Raw genomic sequence first — 26724 nt, 5'->3', positions numbered from 1 at the left:
ACTCTCTCTTCCTTCTCTCATTTTCCTCCACGCTCCTGCTTCTCATCCACTCACTATATGATTTCTTCTTTTGCACCACAGCCTGTCTCACCTCTTCATTCCATCATGCTGTTCCTTGCACCCCCTTCTGTCTTCTCTTCACCCCACACACCACTTCACTTGCTGCACACATTTCTTCTGTGAATATCTTGCACATACCTTCTATGTCCTCCAATTGCTCCAGATTATATTTACCCAATCATTTCTCCACTTCTATCTTATATTCTGCCTTTTTCCCATCCTCTTGCAACCTATCTATTTAAATATTTTATTTTAATTACAGTACAGGCAAGTCCCGGTTAATAAGCAACCACTTAACGAGAATACGCAAATACGAGGTCTTGAAATTTGCACCACCGCCTGTTTAATGAGCACATGGAATACCCCCAAATCCCAACTTACGAGAATCGATACAAAAGTCGCGCCGCAGCTGTCTGCCATGTATATCTAGCATGCTAAATTAACACGGCGAACAGCTGCAGCACCACTAGCTAAGAAACAAGTCGCACGCTAACTCAGCGAGCCTATTCCCATCTTATCTTCATAAACATTCTTCCAGCCAAGCTTGCCCAGTCAAGGTCGGTCTTGATGTATGCTTTTTCTCTGTGCCCAGCATTTCAGGTGTATTACCCTATTGTATTAACCCCTTATTCCAACTTAAAATGATCAGAAAATTAGTTTTGGTGGTTTTGGGAGGCTGTTTGGAGGCCTTGCTCCCTAACCCTATTTTTCCTGTCAGTAGTAGTAGTAGTAGTTCCTAGGCAGTCTGGCCGAACAGCCCTGAGTCCCTTAGGAAGGCCATGGCCAAGACCGGGCTTTCCCACAGTGCTCTCAAAGAGTGTATGTTGTTGGCATAGGTGATTGTGTGCAATGCAGTCTTCCATAATGTGCTTAATAGTATAGGGTGCTGTGCTGCATCCTGGACAGGCATCAGCAACGGAGTCATCCAGCCCCTTCTGGTAGCTTAAGAGGGCTGGATGGTGCCCACATCTCAGCCTGGCCAAGTGGACCCTGCCCTCATGAAGGAGATAGGATTCAGAAGGGTGGATGTCAGGAGGCCGTGCATGCAGCTGTGTGTTGTCTTTAAGTGACTGAATGGAGCAGCGAGTGATCTGAGTGTGGATATGCTTCTGGAAGGGAAAGAAGTTGTATGCGACTTTCATGGATTTGGAGAAAGCATATGACAAGGTGGATAGACAAGGATTGTGGAAAGTGTTAAGAATATATGGAGTAGATGGGAAGTTGTTGAATGCTGTGAAGAGTATGTACGATGGTGCGAAGGCTGCAGTGCGTGTGGATGGTGAACTAAGTGAATTTTTCTCTTTGAAAGTTGGGTTGAAACAGGGATGTGTCATGTCTCCATGGTTGTTCAATCTGTACATGGATGGGGTAATAAAAGAGATATAAGGTAGGGTAGTGGATGTTGGAGTGGCCCTGGTGAGAGAGGATAGTGTTTGGAAACTCCCTGTACTGTTGTTTGCAGATGATACTGTGTTGTTGAGTGAAGACGAAGGGGAGCTGCAAGGCTTGGTGGATGAGTTTGGGATAGTGTGTAAGAAACGGAATCTGAAGGTGAATGTAGGGAAGAGTAAAGTGATGGTCTTTGAAAGAGGTGAAGTCAGTAAATGTACAGTGAGGTTGGATGGTGAGGAATTGGAAAATGTGGGTACGTTTAAGTACTTGGGTAGTGTGATGAGTAAGGATGGAGGTTTGGAGGGTGAAGTGCTTGAAAGGGTACAGCAGGGAAGAAAGGTTGCTGGTTCTTTGAAGGCAGTGATAAGAAACAGGGAAGTGAGCATGGAAGTGAAAAAGTTACTACATGACAGTATTGTGATACCAACTCTAACGTACGGAAGTGAAGCTTGGACGTTGTTGGAAGGACACAAATCAAGAGTGAGAGCAGTGGAAATGAGTTATTTAAGAGGAGCCTGTGGAGTCACATGGAGAGATAGGCTGACGAATGAGGATATAAAGGAACATTGTGGTGTTGATGTGGATGTGATAGGGAACGTTATGAGGAACACACTGAGGTGGTTTGGCCATGTGGAGAGGATGGAGGGTGAAAGACTGACGAAGAGAGTGTATGTGAGTGAGGTGGAAGGCGGAAGAGGGAGGGGGAGGCCGAGGATGAGATGGAGGGATGGGGTGGAGAGGTATATGAGAGAGGGGGGTGTGAGTTGGGAGCAGGGCAGTGAAATGGCAGGGGACAGGGCGACTTGGAGGTGATTTGTTTGTGGCCACCCCAAACAGGATTGAGGTGTCTGGCAATAGATAGATAGATAGATTGAAGCTGGTCTGAGGTGGGCGAGGGGGGAGTGATGACAGTATTTGTGTATGGTATCGTGTGCTGGGTATTGTTTTAATGTTCCTTTGTGTGGGTGGATGTGCAGCCATGTAATATAGAGGATGTTGTGGTTTTGTGGAGGCTACAGCAAGAAACTGGGTGCCTCTCATATCTAGGTGATACTTGACTTTGAGGACTTTTGTTTCTTGATGTAGGTGGTATGTGGGTGTAGTAGCTGTGCAGCCTGTGATTATTTTTAGGGCCTTGTTCTGAATGGTCTGTAGAGTGCTGTAGTGTGTTTTGGTGAGGTTAGAAGCCCAGGCAGGGCTTGCATAATTCATCATTGAAAGTATGTATTGTTTGTATACTGTGGTGGTGGTTTCTTAGTTGTGTCCGAATGTTTTATGGGCAAGTGACCTCAAAGCACTGAGTCTTGGTGTTATTTTATTTTTAATGTTTGTGATGTGTTGTTTAAATGACACTGATGTATTGTATGTTACACCAAGGATTGTGTGTGTGTGTGTGTGTGTGTGTGTGTGTGTGTGTGTGGTAGGGGAGTGTTGTTTATGATGAGGTGTGGAATGTGACTGTGTTCTGATGTCCAGTTTGTGAGAAGGGTCGTTGTTGATTTGGCTGGGGCTATTTTGAGCCTGTTTGTGGTGAACCACTCATGTAGTGTGTTAAGGTAAGGTTGAATGATGTGTGCAGCTGTGTTTGTGTATTGGTGCGTACATGTAAGTGTTATATCATCAGCATAAGAAGCTATGTGTATCTGCGGTGTGTGGGGTGTGGGTATGTCATGCATATATAGGTTAAAGAGAGTAGGGGACAAAGCAGATCCTTGGGGGACGCCATTTGTGAAGTTTCTGATGTTAGAAGACTGACCAGCAAATGTTACGTGTGCACATCAGCCTGCTAAGTAGTTTGTCAGCCATCTTTTTGTGTTATTGTGCATGTTTGTGTTGAGTTGTTTGTTTGTGAGGTTGTGGCAGGGGATGGCATCAAAAGCTTTGCTAATGTCTAGTGTGATTAGGAGTGTTCTGTGTGGTGGCCTAGCTGAATTCATGCCATTGAAAACTCTCTGTGTAAGGTCTGTAAGAAGGGTGTTTGCGGAGTGTAGTGGCCTAAAGCCATGTTGTGACTGGGCTAGGGGAATCTGAGGTGTGACTAGTTGTAGTACCAGTCGTTCAGTGACTATAGAGGGGGTGCAGAGGAGTGTGATGGGGTGGTGTGAGGAGGGTAACATGGGGTCTTTGTTGGGTTTAGGGATAGTGATGATAATGCCATGCTTCCAGATGTTGGGTATTATGTTGTGTGGGTAGCTGCAGTTTGATATGTTGGTGAGTGCTTGTATGCCTTGTGGTCCAAGGTGTTTATGGTGAATATTGCTTATGTTGTCTGGTACACAGGCAGATGAGTGCTTGAGGTTGTTAATGATATGCTTCGTCTGGTTGTAAGTGAAAGGTGCGTAGTCTGGGCCTCTGGGGAACTGTCTCTTACGTCGGATGATACGTCGGTCTTCAGGATGGGGGTTTAGATGGCTGATTTGTGAAAAGTGATTGATGAGAGCATTTGCTTGTTGTTTGTTTGAGAGTATGGTGTCTGTTGATGGCAGCGTGTGATTGTGTGGAGTTGCTGTTGGAAAGTTTGATTCTGTTTAGTGTTTTGTAGAGTTTGCTGATGTTTGTTTTGTGGTCAAGTGTTTGGAGGTAATTTTTCCAGTTTAGTGTTTGCTGTTCTGATATTTTATTGTTTATTTGAATGTTGAGTTCTTGTATTTGTTGTACGGTGTCTTGTGTATGGGGTGTTGGGGAGTGTCGCAGTGTGTCCCCTTGTCTGATGAGGCCTTGAATTTCTGGTATGAAGTTGGGGTTGTGTCTCTTTCTGTTGCCTCTAGGGATGTCTTTTGTCTGCATTTTGTATAATTGTACTGAGAGTGTGCACAGCAGTGTTGATGTTTGTGATGGGTGTATTGTTTAGTATTTTAAAATGTTGTTCTGTTTCAGTGACAAAGGCCTCCCAGTTGGCTCTCTTATAATTAGTGTATGTGTGTTTGTGGCCAGCTGGGGTGATTCTCATTTGGTAGTGATGATGATTGGGAGGTGATCAGAACCTAGGGTTTTGACCACTCTCCATGATGTAGTGGGGGTGAGGTTTGGGGAGCAGGTGATGTCTGGAGATGATGGGAGGAAGAGGGCTTGGTGTGGGATATGGGTATGTTGGTCTAGATTGTTCAGTATGAAAAGATGGTCTGTCTGGGATTGTAGTAGCAGCCATCTGTCTGTGTCAGGGTTGTTGACATGCCAGGCCGACGACTTGGCACTGAAATCCTGTAAGTTCTTCACTTCGTTTAACGAGTATTCGGCTAACGAGCAAAATCCTTGCTCCCAATTGGCTCGTAAGTTTGGGACCCGCCTGAATTCAATTTTCTCTTTCTCAGAACCCTCTCCTAAGTTTATGATACTTAGTTTTTTCAACCACAGGGGTGTTGCCCAGGCAACTAGGGAAAATGCCCCTGGATCTGCCTGAGTGATATTATGAGACTGGTTATCAAACTTACAGCCTCAAACCATTATTATGGTAATATCATCCTGCATTAATGGTACCCAGCTGTCTACAGCCAACAAAAACACAGTATAGCAATTCATCTATTAACATATATCCATACTGTACATTTAACACTATGATGCTGCTTACCTACACATGAACATATCTCACAATACACGTTGGTGACACTTCATCACCGCACATCCGAGATATATGAGAGATCATGGTTGATATAACTCACGCTAGGATTTAACTCAACATATCAACTATAGTATTTCTTTAGCATTTTTAGAGTCTTATGTAATATATATACCCACAACCATTCACAATCACAAATTTTATTTGCAGCGTTATATGTGATTTCTCAGTTTTCGTTTTCGTTTTTAAAGGCTCCAACATGCTTGCATGTGTCGGCCTTGGTCACCTAATGGCGGCTCTCCATGCTGCACGATCCATTGCAGCCTCCCTGTTCAGTCCCTTAACCCTAAGGTCACACTTAATGACCTCGTCCCATGTCTTTCTCGGTCTACCCCTCATAACCCCACCCCCAATATTAACACTTCTCACCTTCCTCACCCAACTATCATCCCCCATCCTCTCCACATGTCCAAACCACCTCAATCTACCTCTCCTCATCACAACACCAATACACTCCAGTCCCATCCTACCTCTCAACTCTTCCATTGTAAACCCAGCCCCTCCAGGCCTTGGACGCAGGGACGCACTGCACATCCACCTAATCATTGTCATTTCTGTACGTCTGAGCCGGCGAATGTCTTCCTCCTTCACTGCCCAGGTCTCACTGCCATACAGCATTACACTCCTAACACACGCTGCATACAAAGACCCCTTAGCACGTAGGGAGAGCCCCCTCAATGTCAGGAGAGGCAAGAGCTCCCTGAACTCCTTCCAACCACTTCTCACCCTAGCCACAGAGCTAGCTCCAGCCCCACCTCCAGCACACAACATGTCTCCTAAATAACAAAACTCTTCCACACACTCAAGAGATTCACCAGCAAGTTCAATTCTTTCACGTCTGACGATCTCCACCTGCTCACCCCGGCACACCGTACACATAAAATCAGCATTATCTCGCAGTCTACCTCTGATACCACTACATCTCTTATGCACCCATTTATCACACACACCGCACAAGATGGAATTACTTCCCACGCCCTTGTGGCAAACTGCACATGGCCACTCTCCCTCGTCTTTGACAGTACCGCCACCAACCCTAGATATCATCACTTTTGTTTTATCTGCATTTACCCTTAAACCCTTTTGCCCCATACCATCTCTCCACTTCCTAAACCTTTCCTCCGCCTCCCTTTCATTCTCTGCAATCAACACCAAATCATCAGCATACAACAACTCCCACGGGAGTCCGTTTCTAAAGTCACGTGAAAGGGCTTCAAGTACCTGGACTACAGTCCTCACATGTAATTATCACTTAACACAGTAGTGTTCAAGAACAAATCTACAAGGCTGAAGTAAGGAATTACTATATGTGTTCAAGATAAGCAATAGGATCCATCTTTTAATCTGTTGCCAAATTTTACCCTACCCTTGATCAGATGCTCTGAGTTGCTCCTTCTCTTCATCAGTAATATTGACATGTGTGGCCTCCAGGTCAGATATATCAACAGTGGCCATGATGTCAGCTGCTGGGGTTGATATTTGCATCTCTGTGGAGGAATATATGTAAGTTACACGCAGTACAGACATAAATTACCGTACCGTAATGAATAATTCTTTTCCATCTTATAAATCACAGCTTCATCTTTAGACATTCTAAAACAAGTTATCTTAACCTCTTGAGTTTCTAAAGCCTGTGTGAGTCTATCCTTAACAACAACTTATGAACCAACTTTCTTCTCATAATCCTCTTCAGATTCCCTGACACTCTCCATGCCAGATTTTGGTGAGCTGTTAGCTATTGTTTGTGGTAGGTGGGGATGCTCACCATCCACTCACTCAATGTAGTGCTGATCTCGGGTGTCTGCCCTGTCCTCTCCTCCATCTTTCTTTCCTTCCATCTTCTTCTATCTTTCTTTCCGTCATTCTTTCCTCGTCCTTCTGCCTATGGGTGACTTTACACTCCCTCTTCTGTCTTTCATTCCTTCATTCTTTCCTCTTTCTTCTGCCTATGGGTGACTCTACATTGAGTGACAAGCCAAATGGTTTCCTGTACACCAGGAAACTATTTACTATGCTGGGTGGTAACCACATATCCAAATTTTGGTGCCTGGTGGTTTAGTGGGTAATTATTGTGCTCCAGTCGGATTGAGCCAGTGAAGGTTTATATCCAAGGGGTGGTTGGGGTTTATTGCTCACGTAATGCCACTCAGGGATGAGTGAGGTTGGTCACTCTCATCTTAAATGTCTGGACCAACAGCCTAGCCCTGGGCTCCTATGCTCCTCATGGGGCAACGTAGGATTGGATGATGGATGGATGGATGGATGTTAACTATTGCATGAGACATCTCAAAAAGCCTCCATCATTATCTGGCACAAATCTTTAGATTTTAAAACAGCTCTCATTGAGTTCCTGGCCCTCTTTCTGTGTCTGTACTTCAAGCTTCTGCTCCATTCATTCTACAGCTGATGTACAGGGCCACTACTCTCCTTATGTTAAATTATGTGACCATGAACTATGCCAGCACGTATAAGCTGTTTTAACTTGATGGACGCTTTCTAAACAGTATGGTGTTTCTCAAGGTCTGTCTTATAAAAAACTCCGCCCAATTATCAATGACCTTCTGAACTGTACACCTCGTCCTAACCACCCATACACTGAACATTCCATCCTTGACTCTTCCACCTGCTTCTGTCATCATTCACCAAGACACCACAATAGTCATGGAATGAGGCTATGGCACAACTGCCTTCTAAAATGATTAATAATTTCAAATGGAGAAGGAATTCTGCTGCATTCAACCCCTTCAGTCTTACAGCACACTTTTCATTACATTCATAATGCCACCAGATGATCTTTCACAGGTACACAGACAACTCTTCAGACTGGAGAGATTACATATAGCCTTCCTTAATCTCTTAACCTTAATCCCTTAAATAAGAGAGGGATATCCTAAATAAATAAAAGCATCTAGTCACAGGAATACTAAATTATAAATGATGGCCACTGGCTGTAAAGGGTTAATACCTAAAAAATTCAGCTCCTCCATCTTTCAATTTGCCACATTCTTCCACATGGTTATCTTTTCTTCAGCAACACAAAAATCAATACTACTGGTACCTCTTTTTCTCACCACCTGCCTCAGGAAAAAAAAAAAAAATTACTACTTCGCCAAAATCATGTTCACTATGCATTCTTTAACTTCATTCAGTTGTCAACTTTGAACAGAAGACTTATTTGCCTAGGTGCAGTGCAGTTCTCATGTAGGGGAGCAGCTCACCACATGGAGGCACTTATAAACAGGGTGGAGTTAAAGCTTCTTGATCTCATCCATTCCCTCTCACTGACTCCCATCCTCTACATCACAGCACTGCATCTCTCTTCCTTTGTTCTGTAACTATCAGTACCATTTTCGCGACTGTTATTCTAAGCACTGTGACTGTATCCCTTCCCCATTACAACAGGAACACATCCATCATCTATTCACACACTCTTACTGTTTTTTTACCCAACTCTCACGTGAGGCTTCAATAGTACTTTCAGCCTTCTATTTAAACAAATGGTCAACTTTACAACAACATTCAATCCACCTTTCCACAGCCAATTATCCTCCAGTCTTTAAAAAGGAACGTGTCCAGGCATCTCAAATTTAGCACATCTTTATTTTGTTTGCCTATCCTCCATTCAACTTTCTTTCCAAAGACCAAGTTCTATCACATCTGGGGGTTGTTTTCACCACCCAAACCACCAGAAGGTGTTTTTCTTAAAAAGTACCTTTATTCAAATCATAATTTCTCAGCTAAAACTATAATATAATATCATAGTATAATATATTATAATATAATGCTATAACCATAATAATAATAATACAATAACAACAACACTACAAAACACTAGATCATGTATACATGACCCCCAGATGGCCCCAGAAAGACATGTATACATGTCACCCGGACGGGAAGGGTTAACCCTTTGGCCACAACCTATCATTTTTTGGTCACTCCTCTAGACGTGGCCTTAGTCCCTAAAAAATAAAAGTGCTAATTATAAATTTGTTACTACTTTTTTAATAGGAAATGACTGTGAAGTTCTCATGTTTTACTGTGATAATGGTCAAAAGTGCACATTTCTCTGAGAAATTTGTGATTTTGAGGAAAATGAGAAAATAATTAATTTCTCCAATTGTCTAATTGTGCAATGATGATGGGATTATTTACTTCAAGCAAGGTTTTCACTTGCATAAATAAATAAATATATACGGTACATACAGGAATTGATGGAGTGCGTGGTGAAATGCTGAAGCATGGGGGAAAGATAGTAGTAGAATGGATGTGGAAGATGTGCAGATTGGCCTGAGAGGAAGGCAGAGTTTGGAAGTCAGGTATAATTATTCCCTTGTACAAAGGAAAAGGGGAAAAAGAAGTGTGTGATAATCATAGGGGCATTTGTCTTCTTAGTATAATAGGAAAAGTGTATGGTAGGATACTCATTGACAGAGTTAGAGAAAGAACAGAGAAATTTGTTGGAGAAGAACAGGGAGGTTTTAGGAAGGGAAGAGGTTGTGTAGATCAGATATTCATTCTTAGATCTTTAGTGGAAAAGTTTCTAGAGAAAGGAAAGAAGTTGTATGCAGCTTTCATGGATTTGGAGAAAGCATATGACAGGGTGGATAGACAAGGATTGTGGAAAGTGTTAAGAATATGTGGAGTAGATGGGAAGTTGTTGAATGCTGTGAAGAGTATGTACGATGGTGCAAAGGCTGCAGTGCGTGTGGACGGTGAACTAAGTGAATTTTTCTCTTTGAAAGTTGGTTTGAAACAGGGATGTGTCATGTCTCCATGGCTGTTCAATCTGTACATGGATGGGGTAATAAAAGAGGTACAAGGTGGGGTAGTGGATGTTGGAGTGGCCCTGGTGAGAGAGGATAGTGTTTGGAAACTCCCTGGACTGTTGTTTGCAGATGATACTGTGTTGTTGAGTGAAGACGAAGGGGAGCCTGTGGAGTCATGTGGAGAGACAGGCTGACGAATGAGGATATAAAGGAGCGTTGTGGTGTTGATGTGGATGTGATAGGAAGCGTTATGAGGAACACACTGAGGTGGTTTGGCCATGTGGAGAGGATGGAGGGTGAAAGACTGACGAAGAGAGTGTATGTGAGTGAGGTGGAGGGGGGAAGAGGGAGGGGGAGGCTGAGAATGAGATGGAGGGATGGGGTGGAGAGGTATATGAGAGAGGGGGGTGTGAGTTGGGAGCAGGGCAGTGAAATGGCGGGGAACAGGGCGACTTGGAGGCGATTTGTTTGTGGCCACCCCAAACGGGATTGAGGCGTCTGGCAATATATAGATAGATATATATACAGTATATATATATATATATATATATATATATATATATATATATATCATCATTCATCATCCAATCCTACATTGCCCCATGAGGAGCGTAGGAGCCCGGGGCTAGGCAAGTTGGTCCTGACATTTAAGATGATAGTGACCTGCCTCACTCATCTCTGAGTGGCATTATGTGAGCAATAAACCCCAATCACCCCTTGGATACAAACCTTCACCAGCTGAATCCGATTGGAGCGCCGTAATTACCCACTAAACCACCAGGCGCCAAAATCTGGTTATATGGTTACCACCCAGCGTAGTAAATGGTTTCCTGTTGTACAGGAAAACATTTGGCTTGTCACTCAGTGCAGGGTCACCTACAGGCAGAAATATACTAGACCCATGTACACTGTTTGTTATCACACAGATCAAAACTTACCGTATTTGTACGTGAAAATTGTAATTTGGGGAGAAAAAAATTGCGAAAATAATTAATTTTTGCTGTTGTCTACCTCTGCAATGATGACTACATTACTTACTTCAAGCAAGGTTTTTCACTTATATATAAACACTAGACACATGTACTCTGTTGCCACAAAAAAGAAAAAACTTACCTTACTTGTGCAAAAATGGATGTCTATCTATCTATCTATCTGTAGCCAGACGCCCTAATCCCGCAAAGGGTGGCCGCAGACAAAACGCCTCCAAGTCGCTCTGTCACCCACCATTTGACTACCCTCCCCCCAACTCACCCCCCTCTCCCTTATATACCTCTCAACTCCATCCCTCCACCTCATCCTCAGTCTACCCCTCCCTCTCCCTCTCCACCTCACCTACATACACCCTCTTAGTCAGTCTTTCATTCTCCATTCTCTCCACATGTCCAAACCACCTCAGTGTATTTCTCCTAATCTTCTCAACCACATCCACCCCACAACATTCCTTCACTTCTTCATCCGCCAACCTGTCACTCCATGTCACTCCACATGCTCCTTTCAAGTAACTCATTTCTACTGCTCTCACTCTTGACTTGTTCCCCTCTTGCAAGGTTCATGCCTCGCTTCCATACATCAGGGTAAGGACCACAATACTATCATGCAGTGACTTCTTAACTTCCATACTCACCTCCCTATTTCTCATCACTGCTTTTAGTGAACCAACAACCTTCCTTCCCTGCTGTACCCTTTTCACGCACTTCATCCCCCAAAGTTCCATCCTTACTCATCACACTACCCAAGTACTTGAATGCACTCACACTCTCCATATTCTCACCATCCAACCTCTATGTACATTCTGTGACTTCATTCCTCTCAAACACCATAAGTTTACTTTTGTTTACATTAACTTTCAGCTTCCTCCTCGTACACACTGTCCCAAATTCATTCACAAAACCTTGCAACTCCCATTCATCTTCACTCAACAATACTGTATCATCAGCAAACAGCAACACCGGAATCTTCCAAATCGCACCCTCATTGATTAGAGCCACCCCCACATCCACTGCCCTACCCTGCACCTCCTTTACATCCCCATCCATATATATATTAAACAGCCATGGAGACATCACACAACCCTGTTTCAGTCCCATATTGAGATCACAGAACTTACTCAGCTCACCATCCACTCGCACCGTAGCCCTAGCTCCTTCGTACATACTCTTCACAGCATTCAACAATTTCCCATCCACTCCATATATTCTTAATACCTTCCACATACCTTGCCTATCTATTCTGTCATAAGCTTTCTCCAAGTCCATGAAGGCAGCATACACTTTCTTTCCCTTCTCTAGATACTTCTCCACTAAACATCTTAGAACAAATATCTGATCTACACACCCTTTTCCCTTCCTAATTTCCCCTTGTTCTTCTCCAACTAGCTCCTCTGTCATATGCCTAACCCTATCAATGAGTATTCTACCATATATTTTACCAGTCACACTAAGAAGGCAAATACCCCTATGGTTACCACATACTTCTTTCTCCCTTTTTCCCTTATATAAAGGAACAATTATACCTGATTTCCAGTCCTTTGGAACCCTTCCCTCTTCCCAAGCCAATCTACACAACTTCCATATCCACTCCACAACAATCTCACCCCCATACCTCAGCATTTCACCACACACTCCATCAATTCCTGGGGCCTTTCCCAACTTGATCATCTTCATTGCTTCCACTACTTCCATCCAACTGATCTCTTCCTCCCTCCTCTCATCTCTTCTTCTCCAAGCCATTCCCCAACCACTGATAGTCGCACTGCTGTCACTCTCTACATTCAACAAATCCTCAAAGTGCTCCTTCCATCTCCTCAATTTCTCTCTCTTCTCCACCAACAATCTATTATTCCTATCTTTCACTCCCCTACTGTTTCCCCTTTCACACTGCCTTACTTTCTTTACCTCCATTCAAAACAATTTCTTACTCTCCCTCCATTTCATACTCAGATTCCTCCCAATATCTTCATCCACCTTCTTACTCTCCTTCACCAGTCTCTTCACCTCCCTTCTCCTACTCACATATACCTCTCTCTTCTCTCTCTCATCTTCTCCCCTACCTCTATTTGCTAACCATTCACTATATGCCTTCTTTTGTTCCACAGCTCGTTTCACCTCATCATTTCACCATGCTGTCCCTTCCACACCCTTGCATCTCCTCCTCACTCCACAAACCACCTCACACGCTGCGCCTATCTCTTCCGTAAATATCTTACATACGTCTTCCACCCCTTCCATCTGCTCTAGCTCATACCTTCCCAATCTTTTTTCCACTATGCTCTTATACTCTGCCATTTTCTCACTATCTTGCAAATTCTCCACTCTTCTCACAGGAGCTGTTTCCTCCTCTCTTCCCCTTCATCTCCTCAACCATTTTCTTTGCAGCTTTACCTTGGCCATCACTTAGTGGTGGTCCGAGACTCCATTCCCCCAACTTCTACACACTCTTGCATCCAACACTTGTCTTCTCATTCGCTCATCCACACACACATAGTCTATCATTGCCTTTCGTTCAACAAGTTCACCATCCATCCTCCTCATGGATGTGCTGACGGATTTTTTTTTTTTTTTTTTTTCTGTGGACGGAGTTGCCTGATGTGTCATGAAGCATAATTAGTAGGGTGACCACAGCCACCTAATGTTACCAAAGGGTTAAGCTCACAGCCTTTGGTTCTTTCCTTAAAAATGCCTTCCAGCTACTTAAGTGCTGATTAGGATTCGTGAACTCCAAAATGGCTACATTTCTCCTTTCTCTGAAATCTCCATTCTTGGAGATTTCAACGTTCACCACCACCTTTGGCTCTCCTCTCCTTTCACGGATCCACCTGGTGAACAAGCCTACATCTTTTCCATCCTTAATGACCTAGAGCAGCTTGTACAGCACCCTACCCGTATCCCTGACCGCCTTGGAGAGAGCTCCAACATACTTGACCTCTTCCTCACAACTAATCCTTCTGCTTACTCTGTTAATCTTTTCTCTCCGTTGGGCTCCTCCGATCACAACCTTATTACCTTAACCTGTCCTATCGCTCCAGTACGGCCTGCGGACCCTCCAGGGAAACGTCGTCTCTGGCATTTTGGAGCCGCGGACTGGGGAGGCCCTCAGGCAGTACTTCTTTGATTTTCCTGAATGATTATTGCTTCCATGGCCGTGAGCCATCTGAGTGTGCCTTGCGCATTACGGAGGTTATTCTCTCGGGCATGGAAGCATACATTCCTTTCTCATATCCTTTGACTAACGCAAGAAAGCCTTGGTTTAATCACGCTTGTTCTAATGCTGTCCGCAACAAGGAGAAGGCCTACAAAAGGTACCGGAGCCAACCCACCCCTGAATCACATAATCTTTACGTTTCTGCCCGGAATCGTGCTAAGTCTGTTCTTCGCTTCTACTAAAAATAATTTCATCCATACTAAATGCTCTCAACTCTCCAACTCGAATTCTTCCCGCCTCCTTCTGGCACCTTGCCAAAAATCTTTCTAACAACTTTACCTCATCATCCTTCCCTCCTCTTTTTCTACTCTGATGGTTCTGTAGCTATTTCTTCTACTGATAAAGCAGATCTCTTCGCACAGACTTTCTCCTCCAATTCCACCTTAGACGATTCCGGCGCTGTTCCTCCATCACTTCCCCTCTGACTTCCTCATGGCTGACATTAAAATTTCTTCAGTTGATGTATTTTCTGCCATTACTGGCCTCAGTACTAACAAGGCATATGGGCCTGATGGGGTCCCTCCTGTTGTTCTCAAAAACTGTGCTTCTGTGCTTACACCCTGCCTAGGCAAACTATTTCGCCTTTGTCTGTCAACTTGTACCTTTCCTTCTTGCTGGAAGTTTGCTCTCATTCAGCCAGTCCCAAAGAAGGGTGACCACTCCCAACCCTCCAACTATCGTCCAATTGCTTTAACTTCCTGTATTTCAAAAGTTTTCGAGTCAATTCTTAATAGAAAAATTTTAAGGCATCTTTCCTATCACAACCTTCTTTCCGATCGTCAGTATGGGTTCCGCTCAGGGACGCTCCACTGGCGATCTTCTCACCTACCTTTCAGACTCCTGGTCATCCTCCTTTCGGGACTTTGGCGAAAGCTTTGCCATTGCACTTGACATCTCAAAGGCTTTCGATCGAGTCTGGCATAAATCTTTAATTTCCAAACTGCCCTCCTACGGTTTCTATCCTTCTATCTGTGCCTTCATCGCTAGCTTCCTTTCTGGTCGTTTCTATAGCTGCTGTCGAGACGGCCATCGTTCTTCTCCTAGATCTATCAACAGTGGTGTTCCTCAGGGCTCTGTCCTATCACCAACTCTCTTCCTTTTATTCATCAATGATCTTCTAAGCTGTACATCTAACCCTATCCACTCATACGCTGATGACTCCACCCTTCACCTTTCCATTCGGTTCCCGCAACGCCCATCTCAACAGTTACTTCAAGAAACAAGGGATGAGGCTATGGCACACCTAATGTCTGACTTGACTCATATCTCTGACTGGGGTAAAAATAATATGGTTGTCTTTAATGCATCTAAGACTCAGTTCTTACACCTATCAACCCGACAAAATCTTCCACAGGTATACCCACTGATGTTTAATAATATTCAGATTAATCCTGCATCATCCTTGAACATGCTTGGGGTTTCATTTACTCGGAACTTATCTTGGAAAGATCATATTACATCTCTTGTAAAATCTGCTTCCAAGAGATTAGGTGTGCTAAGCCGACTCCGCTCCTTCTTTACCCTTGCACAGTTGTTGACTCTATACAGGGGTTTTATCCGACCCTGTGTGGAGTACAACTCTCATATGTGGGGAGGCTCCCCACATACAGCTCTTCTCAATAGGGTGGAGTCAAAGGCTTTTCGTCTCATTAACTCTCCTCCTCTTACTGACTTCCTTCAACCTCTGTCTCTTCGCCGCACCGTTGCATCTTTTATCTCTTTTCTATCACTACTTCAATGGTCACTGCCCCTCTGAACTGTCTGCTTGCATTCCTCCACTCTACGACGGGCGCGTAGCACCCTTCTAGCAGCAAACTCTCATCCCTTTTCTGTCCAACTCTCTAATGCAAGAGTTAACCGTTACTCCCAGTCTTTCATTTATGCAACAGGTCAGCTCTGGAACTGTCTCCCTCTGTCTGTATTTCCTTCTGCCTATGATCTCCAGTCTTTCAAACGTAGTGTGTCCAGGCATCTCAAAATGATCGGATCTTGAATTTGGCTCTGTATTGTATTTTGTTTTTCTCTTGGAGGGAACTATTACTGCAGGCTCATGCCTTTGGTTCCTTCTTCCTCGCATAAAAAAAAAAAAAAAAAAAAATACAAGCATACAAACATCATCTAATCCTGTGTTGTCCCATGAGAAGCGTAGAAGAATGGGGCTAGGCAAGCTGGTCCTGACATTTAAGATGAGTGTGACCAGCTCCACTCATTGCTGAGTGACATTACGTGAGCAATAAACCCCAACCACCTCTTGGATATAAACAAACACACACTAAAGCCTGTTGAAGTGCCTTAATTACACACTACACCACCAAGTGCCATAATCTGGTTATATTGTTACCACCCAGCACAGTAAATGTCTTCCTAGTGTACAGGAAACCATTTGGCTTGTCACTGAGTGTAGAGCCACCCGGAGACAAAATTGCTAAATCAAGCAACTGAGTTTGAGGCCATTCAGGACCAGTTATGAACATTCTGGTTTATCAATGCTACCCAAGGTCCAATCAAGCACATCATATTCATTTTGGCCTAGCTATGCCAATCATAACCAGTTTAGGTCAATCCAGGAACAGTCAAGTCCATTCCGGTACAATACGACCCACTCACAGAAGTTAGGGAAACGAAATGCTTCATATACAGTACAGTACATTCTAGCTCAGTCACGTCATCATCATCATCCGGACCTCCTTTCTCACCCAAGGGCAAGGTGAGGAGTAGAAACACCCAGAAGGCCTAAATTTGCCCAATCCCATGGACCATGCTTCCATTCACCCACAATTCAAGCCCCTGGAAACCTGGCTCCATCTGATCCGCCAAAAACATTCACCACATTCTGTAGCTTCATATAAATGTATCCAACAAAGTCAATCCGGACACTGTCACGTTAAAAAGGGGTGCCAAATCCCTGATCACGCGCATCTCCTCACAATATTCATCTAGCAGGCTCGATCTCTTCCCAGTTCCCTAGCCTCACTGAATTCCAAACCTCTCTTCTTCACACACTCATCCACCATGTCCCTCCACCTTCTCGTTGGCCTACCTTACCTCCTCCCTCCCTCAAATTCACTCAGATATACCTTTTTCACCACTCTATTGTTATCCATTCTCTCCATATGACCATAACACCTCAATACACTCTCTTCGATTCTGGTGTCCACGAACTTCCTCATTCCACATCTTTCATCTATCAATCTATATATCTATAGCCCGACGCCCTAATTCCGCAAAGGGTGGCCGCAGACAAACGCCTCCAAGTCGCTCTGTCACCCACCATTTGACTACCCTCCCCCCAACTCACCCCCCCCTCCCTCATATACCTCTCAACTCCATCCCTCCACCTCATCCTCGATCTGCCTCTCCCTCTCCCTCCCTCCACCTCACCTACATACACCCTCTTAGTCAGTCTTTCATTCTCCATTCTCTTCACATGTCCAAACCACCTCAGTGTACTTCTCCTAATCTTCTCAACCACATCCACATCCACCCCACAGCGTTCCTTCACTTCTTCATACGTCAACCTGTCCCTCCACGTCACTCCACATGCTCCTCTCAAGTAACTCATTTCCACTGCTCTCACTCTTGACTTGTTCCCCTCTTGCAAGGTCCATGCCTCGCTTCCATACGTCAGGGTAGGGATCACAATACTATCATGCAGTGACTTCTTAACTTCCATACTCACCTCCCTATTCCTCATCACTGCTTTCAGTGTACCAACAATCTTTCATGAATCACATTATTTCATATCCTATCCACTCTCTGTACTTCACATACATTCCTCAGCAGTCCCATCTCCACAGCTCTTACTCTTGACTTTTCATTTTCATGCCACACCATAGACTCACATCTATCTAGCTATTGCCAGACACCTCAATCCCGTTTGGGGTGGCCACAAACAAATCGCCTCCAAGTCGCCCTGTCCCCTGCCATTTCACTGCCCTGCTCCCAACTCACACACCCCTCTCTCATATACCTCTCAACCCCATCCCTCCATCTCAACCTTGGCCTCCCCCTCCCTCTTCCCCCCTCCACCTCACTCACATACACTGTCACCCACCATTTGACTACCCTCCCCCCAACTCACCCCCCCCTCCCTCATATACCTCTCAACTCCATCCCTCCACCTCATCCTCGATCTGCCTCTCCCTCTCCCTCCCTCCACCTCACCTACATACACCCTCTTAGTCAGTCTTTCATTCTCCATTCTCTTCACATGTCCAAGTCGCCCTGTCCCCCGCCATTTCACTGCCCTGCTCCCAACTCACACACCCCTCTCTCATATACCTCTCAACCCCATCCCTCCATCTCAACCTTGGCCTCCCCCTCCCTCTTCCCCCCTCCACCTCACTCACATACTCTGTCACCCACCATTTGACTACCCTCCCCCCAACTCACCCTCCATCCTCTCCACATGGCCAAACCACCTCAGTGTGTTCCTCATAACGCTTCCTATCACATCCACATCAACACCACAACGCTCCTTTATATCCTCATTTGTCAGCCTGTCTCTCCATGTGACTCCACAGGCTCCTCTTAAATAACTCATTTCCACTGCTCTCACTCTTGACTTGTGTCCTTCCAACAACGTCCAAGCTTCACTTCCATACGTTAGAGTTGGTATCACAATACTGTCATGTAGTAACTTTTTCACTTCCATGCTCACTTCCCTGTTTCTTATCACTGCTTTCAAAGAACCAGCAACCTTTCTTCCCTGCTGTACCCTTTCAAGCACTTCACCCTCCAAACCTCCATCCTCACTCATCACACTACCCAAGTACTTAAACGTACTCACATTTTCCAATTCCTCACCATCCAACCTCGCTGTACATTCACTGACTTCACCTCTCTCAAAGACCATCACTTTACTCTTCCCTACATTCACCTTTAGATTCCGTTTCTTACACACTCTCCCAAACTCATCCACCAAGCCTTGCAGCTCCCCTTCGTCTTCACTCAATAACACAGTATCATCTGCAAACAACAGTACAGGGAGTTTCCAAACACTATCCTCTCTCACCAGGGCCACTCCAACATCCACTACCCTACCTTATATCTCTTTTATTACCCCATCCATGTACAGATTGAACAACCATGGAGACATGACACATCCCTGTTTCAACCCAACTTTCAAAGAGAAAAATTCACTTAGTTCACCATCCACACGCACTGCAGCCTTCGCACCATCGTACATACTCTTCACAGCATTCAAAAACTTCCCATCTACTCCATATATTCTTAACACTTTCCACAATCCTTGTCTATCCACCTTGTCATATGCTTTCTCCAAATCCATGAAAGCCACATAAAACTTCTTTCCCTTCTCTAGAAACTTTTCCACTAAAGATCTAAGAATGAATATCTGATCTGCACAACCTCTTCCCTTCCTAAAGCCTCCCTGTTCTTCTCCAACTAATTTCTCTGTTCTTTCTCTAACTCTGTCAATAAGTATCCTACCATACACTTTTCCTATTATACTAAGAAGACAAATGCCCCCATTATTACCACACACTTCTTTTTCCCCTTTTCCTTTGTACAAGGGAATAATTATACCTGACTTCCAATCCTCCAGGACTCTACCTTCCTCCCAGGCCAATCTGCACATCTTCCACATCCATTCTACTACTATCTCTCCCCCATGCCTCAGCATTTCACCACACACTCCAACAATTCCTTGGGCGTTCCCCGATTTAACTTTCTTCATTGCTTCCACAACTTCTATCCTACTGATTTCTTCCTGTCTTCTCACCTCCCTCCTTCTCCCAGCCATTCCCCAGCCACTTATACTCGCATTACTTCCATCCTCTATGTTCAACAATTCCTTAAAGTGTTCTCTCCATCTGCTCACTTTTTCTCCCTTCTCCACTAGTAATCTACCATTTTTATCTTTCACTCCCCTGCTAACTTCACTTCCACCCTGTCTTACTCTTTTCACCTCTTTCCAGAACATTTTCTTACAGTCCCTCTCACTTTACACTCAAATTCCTTCCAAATTCCCCATCCACTCTCTTCTTACTCTCTCTTATTAATCTTTTCACCTCTCTCTTTCTTTCTACATGTAACTCTCTCTTCCGCCTCTCAACTTCTTCCACGCCCCTATTTCTCATCCACTCATTGTACGCTTTCTTCTTTTGTGCCACAGCCTGTCTCACCTCTTCAGTCCACCACGCTGTTCCTTGCACCCCCCTCCGTCTTCTCTTCCTTCCACACACCACATCACATGCTGCACATATTTCTTCTGTAAATATCCTACACACACCTTCCACGTCTCCCATCTGCTCCAATTCATATATGCCCAATCGTTCCTCCACTTCTCTCTTATACTCTGCCTTTTTCTCATCCTCTTGTAAGCTTTCCACTCTCCTTGCAACTACTCCTTCTTCTCGTCTTTCCCTTCTATTCCTCCATCTTACTTGAATCCTAATTCTGGCTACTACCAAGTAGTGGTCAGAAAGTCCACTCCCCCAACCTCTATAAGCTCTTGCATCCATTACACATCTTCGCATCCTTTCCTCCACACACACATAATCAATCATTGCCTTCCTTTCATTCAGTTCACCACCCACCCTTCTCATCATTCGCCATGTATACCTGTGGATCATTTTATGCCTGAAGAGGGTATTGGCTATCACCAACCCCCTCCCAGCACAAATGTCCACTAAAGCACTCCCATTCTCATCCATCTCAGCAGGCACACCCCACTCACCAACTATTCCATCCACCTTCACATTCCCAACTTTACCATTCATATCACCGATCAAAAACACTCTCTCATTCCTTCCAAACTTTTCCATGCACACTTCTACATTTGTCCTGAACTCTTCTCTCACTCTTCTAGCACGATCTTGCGTTGGCGCATACACACACACAATCGCCCACATTTGTATTCCAACTTTCAACTTTACCCACACAATCCTTGACCCAACTGATCCATACTGTCTTATGCTCTTCTTCCATCTTTTACTCACAACTATACATACTCCTTCCTTTGCCCTCTCATTCTCACCTACTCCTGCACATATACCCCATCCATACTCCCATTCTCTCACACTTTCTCCTCTCCATTTTGTTTCAGTTATTCCACATACAACCACTTTCGCACCCTCAAGCACCTGGACAATCTCTCTCTCTCTTTCACCTCATTCGCTCCATATGTTAAATATGGCACTAACACTCCTTCTTGTAAGCTTCGTGCAGCTGCAACACTCAAGCCTCTGTTTCTTATCAAGGCCTTCACTGCACCAGCCACTTTCCTTCTTTGTGTCACTCTACTTTCCACTTCTTTTGCACATTTTCCTCTCTTTTTTTATAACCGTACCAGGGTATTTGAACTTTCTCACCAATTCCAGTCTCTCTCCATTCACTGTAACATCGCAATGGGAGTCACCATCTCTCTCAATAACCATCCCTTTACTCTTTTCTACATTTACTCTCAAAGCGCAACACTCACAGACATCAACAAAATGCTGCACTAGTCTACAAAGTTCTTGTCCATTATTTCCAAGTAGTACTGCATCATCAGCATACAACAAATCTCAGGTATTCTATCCATCACCATTCATTACCAATGCCATCCCCTTCTCCATTACTCGTGTTTTTACTTCTCTCATCACCCCATCCAAATATATATTGAACAACCATGGAGACATCACACAACCCTGTCGCATGCCCACACCAATCGTGAACCATTCACTTAGATCCACACTGACCCTTACACATGCTTCACTACCATCATAAAAACTCATGATGGCACCTAGCAGCTTACCATCTACACCACAGATGCACAAAACCTCCCACAATGCTTCTCTGTCTACTCTGTCGCATGCTTTTTCCAGATCCACGAATGCCATAAACACCTAATAGTCCTTCTCATGAGCCTTTTCCACTATCTGTCTCACTGCAAATATTTGATCTACATCCTCTGCCACTCCTAAAGCCACCCTGTTCATCATTCACTAGGACTTCTGATATCTCTCTTACTTTCTCTATAACAACTCTTGTATACCTTCCCTACCACACTCAATAAACTTATGCCACATTAATTCTTGCACTCAAATCACTCACCTTTATTTCTGTACAGGGGTATAATCACAGCCTTTTTCCACTCTGCTGGCATAGTTTCACTCATCCATGCCTTCTTACATATCTCCAACAAGCACTTCATTCCGCTCTCTCCACTATACATAATCATCTCTGCATATGACTCATCAACCCCACACTGCTTTCCCATTTTTCAGCCGCTTCACAGCGCTCTTCACTTGTGCGAGTGTCATGTTTCCTGGCGCTGCATTCCTTCTCTGCACACCCCCAAAAGCAATCACGTTTACAGTGGTTCTGCTCTCTCTATTCCCATTCATCAGGCTTTCAAAATATTCTTTCCATCTGGTCCTTACTTCATCCCATGGGTTAATAATTTACCACTTACATCCTTCACACCTTCACATTTCTTTCTGCAGTCACTTCAATACTTCTGCACCTCATTCCAGAATAACTTCTTATTTTCAGAGCAATTTACATTCATTTTCATCCCAGATCATCATTTACCTCCTTCTTTTTCCTCTTCACTAGTCATATTACGTGCTTTTTGCTCTCAATAGATTCAGTCCTCATTTCAACTGAACCCCTGTCCTGTAACCACTCTAGCCACTTCATCCTCTTTTCCTCCACTGCTCTCTTAACCTCTTCATCCCACCATGCTGTACTTTACTTCTTTGTTGTTACTCTTGCCACACCACACACCGCTTCAGCATTTCTAACTAAGTAATCTTATATGCATTCCACAGGCTGTCCAGGTCCATTTCATTCCAATTCACTAACTCCTCCCCTACTTTGGTTTGTATTCATCTGCCATTTATTTGATCCTTCGCTTCTCGACTTTCAGTCTTTCTCCCTAAATGCTCATCTCTCTCCTGATCCACCTCCTCTCAGCTTGATCTTGCATACTACTATCATATGATCTCACTGACCACCACATCATCCTCTCATGGCCCTCGTTTCAGCAACTATTGTAATCCCTCCACTATCCGACGTAACAGAGCCAAGGGCATGTCCGGAAATTGGGTCCGTCTGGATAGTGGGCCCCTGCCTCCTGGACTGGTACTTATGGACCCTAACCCAGCCTGACTCAGAAAACCACCTACATAACTCTATCAGACATGCATAGCATCTATTTAACCCCTTAACCGCGGGGCGTCACTTTCGTGACGCTTGGGAGCAAGGGATCATACCGCGGGGCGTCGCTTTTGTGATTCTGTGTTATTTTGAATTCACCCGGGCTTTCCAGTGGGGGCTTGTATCATCTATCAGTACTGACAATGTCCAACACTAGTCAGCACTCCTAATCTCATCTGTACTCCCATCCATTGTTGACAATTTAGCCATTTCTCCCCGTTCTTGACTCCCCTCCCTACCCCCCCTCCATTACCCTATGCTCTCGCCTGCCCGGCCATGCTACGCTAAGTAAATCTTCCCTGGAATTTTTCACTGATTTCATCCATTGAAATAAGCCCTATGTCGTATTCTTATACCAAATAATATATACAAGTAAGAAATCAGGTAAGTGAGAGTGCCATACACCTGGAATTGGCTAATTATCACCTGACAACACCTCACGTGCACTCGTTCGCTAATTTTCGCTGTTTTTTTCCCCTTGAAATATGCCGTATAATCTATTTTCGTAATAAATATACATGTAAGGAGAGAAGGGAGAAGCCTAAATGATATTTACATTCACCTGGAACTACCTAATTTATAATGTATTGTCTAGATTTCCTGCCAATCATATCAGTGCTACACAAAGCTGTTTCAAGATTTAACATTGGTAGCTCTGATTATATATCTCCTAAGTAGGCCTCTAATCTATTTTCGTAATAAATATACATGTAAGGAGGGAAGGAGAATATTTACATTCACCTGGAACTACCAGATTTATAATGTATTGTCTAGATTTCCTGCCAATCATATCAGTGCTAGACTTAGCTGTTTCAAGAAGTAATATTGGTAACTCTGAATAACCCCTAAAGCAGGCCTCTAGGCTGCCCCTGCGTTATCAGTGTACTCTCATCTTCCGAAGTGAGAGGACGTACGTTTCATCTTGCTGACTTCAAGGCCTTTTTTTCACCCCCATGCAAATGGCTCTGTGACCTTTACCCCCTACTAAACCTCGTGTGGAAAGAGGTAAAGGGCTGACAATTGATAAAAGAGTGACTATGATCTTTCTATTGAGTAAAACAGTGCAAGTGGAATTGTAAATAATGTGTAAATAATGTGTAAACAGCAAGTGAAAGTAATGAATGTAAATATACGTGAACAATGGAAAATAGTTTTATAAGTTATTTCAAGTGACTGCACAACACAGTGTAAATAAAATAGAAATGTAAATAACGTAAATAAAATAGAGAACGTAAATAGAAATGTAAATGAGTAGTATTATAAGATTACGAGTATATACCCTAGGAGTAATGAAAGTGAAAGTTTCACTCTAGCATGTCTGAATGCTATGAGTTTATGAGAGTGAAGATGAAAGTGACATTCACTCTCAATGCCAGTATACAGGACGAGAAAGTGAATGCTACGTATTTTACTGAAAGAAATTGAATCCCTACAGTGACAATAAACTAATACTACTGAAGGAAACTTATGGATAAAGACTGTAGATATATATAAGTGTTATATAGTAATAGAAATATAAAGTGTGAGGGGTTTTATGAATAATAAATGACAGGCTACCATGAGCGAACTAGTGCCAGTGCGACGATCAGACGCGCTCGTAATTTCCATTGCTTTCACAGTGTTTTTTTTTTTTTTAGTATGGATCCCAAACTACTTGAAAATTGTAGAATAGTGTTTATAGTGTTTGTATCTGGCTGTGGTAATCATATTACGGGTTGTCGGGAAGTGTAAAGTGGAGACTTCGTTACCCTACTTCAGAGGTCTCCACAAGTCCTACGGTAACCGACGAAGGCTCAACAATCATTCCAGGAGAAAGCTGAAGGTATGTGCCATAAGCATATATAATTTTATTATTCTAGGACTAATAACTGATTTTTGGCAAATATTTTTTGAGAGTCTGTCGGAGCCCAAATAACCCCGCAGCACACGCAAGTTATTGGTAAACAAGCCCGCGGTGTAGGGGTTAAGACCCTATGCATACATATCAGGGAGAGAAAGTATGAAATAAATGAAAAAGATCAAACAATGAGGAATTAATTGTGAGTATGGAAAATATTTAGCAGTATACAGGGTACTTACAAAACGTCTGTGGCCGGTCATTACGAAAGTTAACCCTCCTCCTCTAAGGCTCTGGCAGTGGTGAAAATGTTCTTACACACGTACAGTAATCCAGTGTTGTGCTGCACTTAATCCTTTGCACTATGAGATATAATTGTTTAACACTGCACATTCTGTTCTTGATTGCACCATGCCAGTTTCAACCGCCAGTTTACACTCTGTACTTAATCTTTGCACTCCGAATTTTAATTTCATAACACTGCACAACACTGTGAATTCCCATGTGGTCTAGTGACGAGGTCTATCTATCTATCTACAGTATTGCCAGAAGCCTGAATCCCACACAGGGTGGCCACAAACAAATCGCCTCCACGTCGCCCTGTCCCCTGCCATTTCACTGCCCTGCTCTCAACTCACCCCCCCCCCCTCTCTCATATACCTCTCCACCCCATCCCTCCATCTCATCCTCGGCCTCCCCCTCCCTCCATCTCATCCTCGGCCTTCCCCTCCCTCTCCCCCCCTCCACCTCACTCACACTCTCCTCGTCAGTCTCTCACCCTCCATCCTTTCCACATGGCCAAACCACCTCAGTGTGTTCCTCATAACGCTTCCTATCACATCCACATCCACACCACAACGCTCCTTTATATCCTCATTTGTCAGCCTGTCTCTCCATGTGACTCCACAGGCTCCTCTTAAATAACTCATTTCCACTGCTCTCACTCTTGACTTGTGTCCTTCCAACAACGTCCAAGCTTCACTTCCGTACGTTAGAGTTGGTATCATGTAGTAACTTTTTCATTTCCATGCTCACTTCCCTGTTTCTTATCACTGCTTTCAAGGAACCAGCAACCTTTCTTCCTTGTTGTACCCTTTCAAGCACTTCACCCTTCAAATTTCCATCCTTATTCATCACACTGCCCAAGTACTTAAACGTACTCACATTTTCCATTTCCTCACCATCCAACCTCACTGTACATTCATTGACTTCACCTCTCTCAAAGACCATCACTTTACTCTTCCCTACATTCACCTTTAGATTCCGTTTCTTACACACTCTCCCAAACTCATCCACCAAGCCTTGCAGCTCTCCTTCGCCTTCACTCAACAACACAGTATCATCTGCAAACGACAGTACAGGGAGGTTCCAAACACTACCCTCTCTCACCAGGGCCACTCCAACATCTACTGCCCTACCTTGTACCTCTTTTATTACCCCATCCATGTACAGATTGAACAACCATGGAGACATGACACATCCCTGTTTCAACCCAACCTTCAAAGAGAAAAATTCACTCAGTTCACCATCCAGATACACTGCAGCCTTAGCACCATCATACATACTCTTCACAGCATTCAACAACTTCTCATCTACTCCATATATTCTTAATACTTTCCACAATCCTTGTCTATCCACCCTGTCATATGCTTTCTCCAAATCCATGAAAGCTGCATACAACTTCT

The 26724-nt window shown here is 43.9% G+C and overlaps 1 protein-coding gene across 1 annotated transcript in view; it reads right to left on the bottom strand.

Annotated features, from left to right (window-relative positions):
- ema (C-type lectin domain containing ema) overlaps nucleotides 1-26724 on the bottom strand; it is a 230934-nt gene that overhangs the window by 162186 nt on the left and 42024 nt on the right. Inside the window, 1 exon segment of the mRNA XM_080281656.1 lies at nucleotides 6430-6555. Within this exon segment, the coding sequence (XP_080137782.1) occupies nucleotides 6430-6555 (126 nt within the window).

This window comes from Coenobita brevimanus, chromosome 90, assembly GCF_032717465.1.
Source record: "Coenobita brevimanus isolate Jiangsu-jjx chromosome 90, ASM3271746v2, whole genome shotgun sequence".
In the NCBI taxonomy this organism is placed as follows: Eukaryota; Metazoa; Arthropoda; class Malacostraca; order Decapoda; family Coenobitidae; genus Coenobita; species Coenobita brevimanus.
The sequence above is the reverse complement of the archived record's forward strand: the minus strand, read 5'-3'. Positions and strand labels throughout refer to the sequence as shown.